Source organism: Marmota marmota, unplaced genomic scaffold, assembly GCF_001458135.2.
Source record: "Marmota marmota marmota unplaced genomic scaffold, marMar, whole genome shotgun sequence".
NCBI lineage: Eukaryota > Metazoa > Chordata > Mammalia > Rodentia > Sciuridae > Marmota > Marmota marmota.
Genome location: NW_026000174.1, coordinates 15,698,502 through 15,701,949, shown reverse-complemented (window position 1 = coordinate 15,701,949; position 3,448 = coordinate 15,698,502). Strand labels below are relative to the sequence as shown.

At 55.7% G+C, this 3,448-nt stretch overlaps 1 protein-coding gene across 1 annotated transcript in view; it reads right to left on the bottom strand.

The window, feature by feature from the left end:
• Positions 1-3,448, bottom strand: part of Phox2a (paired like homeobox 2A) — a 5,420-nt gene that overhangs the window by 1,663 nt on the left and 309 nt on the right. Inside the window, exons 2-4 of the mRNA XM_015503072.2 lie at positions 3,333-3,442; positions 1,048-1,235; positions 6-136 (exon numbers count right to left, since the gene is read on the bottom strand). Coding sequence (XP_015358558.1) covers positions 6-136; positions 1,048-1,235; positions 3,333-3,442 — 429 coding nt within the window. The remainder of the gene's footprint in view (positions 1-5; positions 137-1,047; positions 1,236-3,332; positions 3,443-3,448) is intronic.

Genomic DNA, 3,448 nt, shown 5'->3' with positions numbered 1-3,448 from the left:
TGGACTCCTTGGAGTCGTCGTCCTCCGACGAGCAGCGCGCCTCGCCCTTTTTGGCGCCCGTTGCGCCTGCAGCGCCCTTGGCGCTGGCCGCTCGCTCCTGTTTTCGGAACTTGGCCCGGCGGTTCTGGAACCAGACCTGTAGGCACAGGGGCCAGCCAGTTAGTCTGGACGTCGTAGAGCACACCAGGTCAGCCCCCCGACCGCAAAACGCAGGAGAGACATTGGTGGAGAGAGAGAGACCTCCGCCGAGAAAGGTCTGACCGGATTATTTACCAAGTCGGGGAGATCCACAGCCTTCCTAGCGTTGGCCTCTCGACCCTCCACCCGTCGACCCGTCGTTTTCTCCACTCTCTTCTCCACTTGCCCCATCCTCTAGATCCTTGGGTTTTTGCCCTTCGGATATGCTCACCCGCGGACTCCGCTGCCTCCCAGTATACGACCGGGCTCTGCCTTCACTCTCCTCACCCTGAGCCCTGCCTCCCAATTCCCTCTTAGGAAGGTGGACATTCCGTCTGGAGCGTCCTAGGGCCGTGAAAAGCGGGTTGGGACGCCAGGGAAACCTTTTGTTCAGACCCTTCAGTCAAAACCGGCCAGAGGAACGTCTGCACACAGGATTTGTAAGCCCTAGCCCGGCTCTCTTCTGCCCTGCACCAGCCCCAAGCTCAGTATTTCACACTGGGGAGGACACCTGGAACTGCTGACTGGTCTGCCCCGGCTCCTCCATGGGATGGATCTCCTTCTACCCCCTCGCAGCATGCATCCTGGCTTCTAAAAATTCTGAACCTTCAGCCATAGATAGGGCTGAGACTGAGGGGAAAACGAAGGCAAAGCAACATGGGGTTAAACAGCTCCTGTTTCTCAAGAGCCTCCAAGTCCTGGCCCCTCTGCCCTCCCTGGATACCCAACCACACCCAGGCTGTGCCCTGGTCACTGGTCCTAGATCCTTGCTTCCAGGCTGCGGTTATCCTTGGCCCCTAAGTGTCCAATACTAATTTCCCGCACTCCCTCCACAAGAACACGCGCGCACATACACGTGCATATACGCACCTGCACACGAGCCTCAGTAAGATCGATCTTGAGCGCCAGCTCCTCGCGCGTGTAAATGTCGGGGTAGTGGGTCTCGGCGAAGACGCGCTCCAACTCCTTGAGCTGCGCGCTAGTGAACGTGGTGCGGATGCGCCGCTGTTTGCGCTTCTCGTGCAGGCCGGACGGCTCCGGGAAGAACTTGTAGGGCACTGCGGGTGTGTGCAGGAGGGCAGGGGCAACGAGGGTGTAGGGCGGCGGTGAGAGGCCAAGCTCAGTCCTGCCCTAGAAGGAATCCTGCCACCACCACCACCCCAGTCTGTCCCCTCGGTTTCATCCTTGTAATCTCAGGTCAAGGGTCCCTATTGGTCGATGGAGGTGGGGTGGGGGGTGAAGAGGAACTCAGATCAAGGACACCTGGGGTTCAAGAGCTGCTTGGAACCAAACCAGAATTCCTTCCTCCAGTCAAGGCTCATCGACCTGTCAGTTAGCCCTGGACACCATTTCACTCCTCTCTGACCCTTTCATCAGTGTATCAGTGTATCTGTTTCTCAGCTGGTCCGCTTCTTTGACTTCAAGTTCTGCTCTGTCCACACTGGCCCTGGATGTCTGGCAGCTTTCTGCTTTCTAGGACTCCCCACTAGCCAGTCCTGGGCCTTGACTCTGTCACTGAGACTCTCCTGCCAGGTCTACTTCACTCTGATACTGGCGCTCTTCTGTGTACAGATTTGGTTCCTTCTATCCCTCAAACCCATTTCTCCCCATCCAGGGTTCATTTCCTTAGCCCTGCCTCACTCACATCTTTGGTCTCCATTCTTCTCCAGGTATCCCCCTCTCCTCTTCCTCATCTTCATCCTCCTCCATGGGAAACCCTCAACTTCCCCCTTTTGTGACACTCTTCTGTACCCATTAAGAAGGGTGATTATTTTTTCCACCCAAGTTCCTCTATCTTCTTTGCTGTTCTTCCTCACAGTCTCTGTGTCCCATATTCCCTAAATCCTGTCCCACCATTCTCCCTCACTCTTTCTATACTCCATCCCAGTCTCTACTGCCTCATAGACAGTATCTCTGCATCCCTGACTCTAACTCTGGTTTAGTTCTCTATATATTCCTGGGGGTCCCCTATCTCCATTTTTGTTCCATTTCTCCCGGTCCCCATTTTCCCTAATCCTTATCTCCAACACCCCATTCCTATCCCCATCTTCGTCATCTCTGTTTCCTATCCCTTCTGGTCTGTCTCCCATAATTCCTGATACCATCCCCTGGTTCTTATCTCCATCTCCAATCATCCCCAATCTCCCCATTTATGTTCTCATCTCTCTATGCCTAATCCCCATTGTCCCAGTCTCAGATCTTCATCTTTCTGGAGCCCATCTGCCCATTTCCTGTCCTCATCATCCCGATCATCCTCATCTGGCCCACTGTACCTATCTCCCCATCCTCGTTCTAGTCTCTGGTGGCATCTCCTTGGTTCTTATTTTCCCCAATCCTGGTACTTATTCACCCCCCCGCCTCAGGCTCCAGTCTTCTATTTGGGTTCCTGGTGGTCTTCCCAGGAGGCAAGAAAATAAGACTGGGTGGGGCAGGCTGGGACTCTAACTGAAAAAATAGGAATGTCTGAAAAGCTCAGTGAGGTTGAGGGTTCAGAGAGAGACTTGGATCAAAGGGCTTGGGAGTGCAGGAGGGGATCCTGGGGTTCTGTAGGACTTTAGCTGGGAGAATCTGGGGTGGGGGAGAGGGGAAATAAAAGTGGCTTAATGACCCCCCCCCCGTTTGTGGCTAGGGAAATAGATTTTGGTGATGCAGAATGTCTGGGCCAGAGCAGGATGGGTCTAAGAGAGGGCAGGAAGAATCTGATGGTGCTATGGCTCTAGGAAGATTCCTATCTGGACAGCTAGCTGCCTCAGGAGTCTTCGTTGGGGGTCGCGCAACACCGTGGGGCAGGGGTGATAAGGATGGGGATCTGAGCGGACTGAACTGGGATCCTCTTACAGGGATACAGTGGATGGAGACGTTTGGTGGTCAGCTTTTGCAGGTGGGGAGGGGAGGGCCTGGAAAGGGGCACGGAGCTATTTCTTTGATCCGAAGAGATTTGGCAGCGAGGAAGAGGACCGAGAGGGGCGTTAGGGTGGGGTTCATCCCTGCCGAGAGGAACCTGGTATTACTGAGGGTCTCACGGGGCGTTGGAGGGTCTGTCCAGGTCAGGGAAGGGGGAGTCTGTGGGAGGCAGTCGCATTTGCTTGACGAGTAGGTCATGGACTGCGGGTTCCTCAGGATTTGGAGAAAGGGTTGGGTCGGGCTGAGCTCACCTGCCGAATAGGGCGCGGGCTGGTGGTCGCGTAGGGCGCCAAGCGCGCAGTTGGAGGAGCCGAGCGCGGGGCAAGGTGGCCCCGCTGTGGGGAAGGCAGGCCGCAAGGGGCTGTAC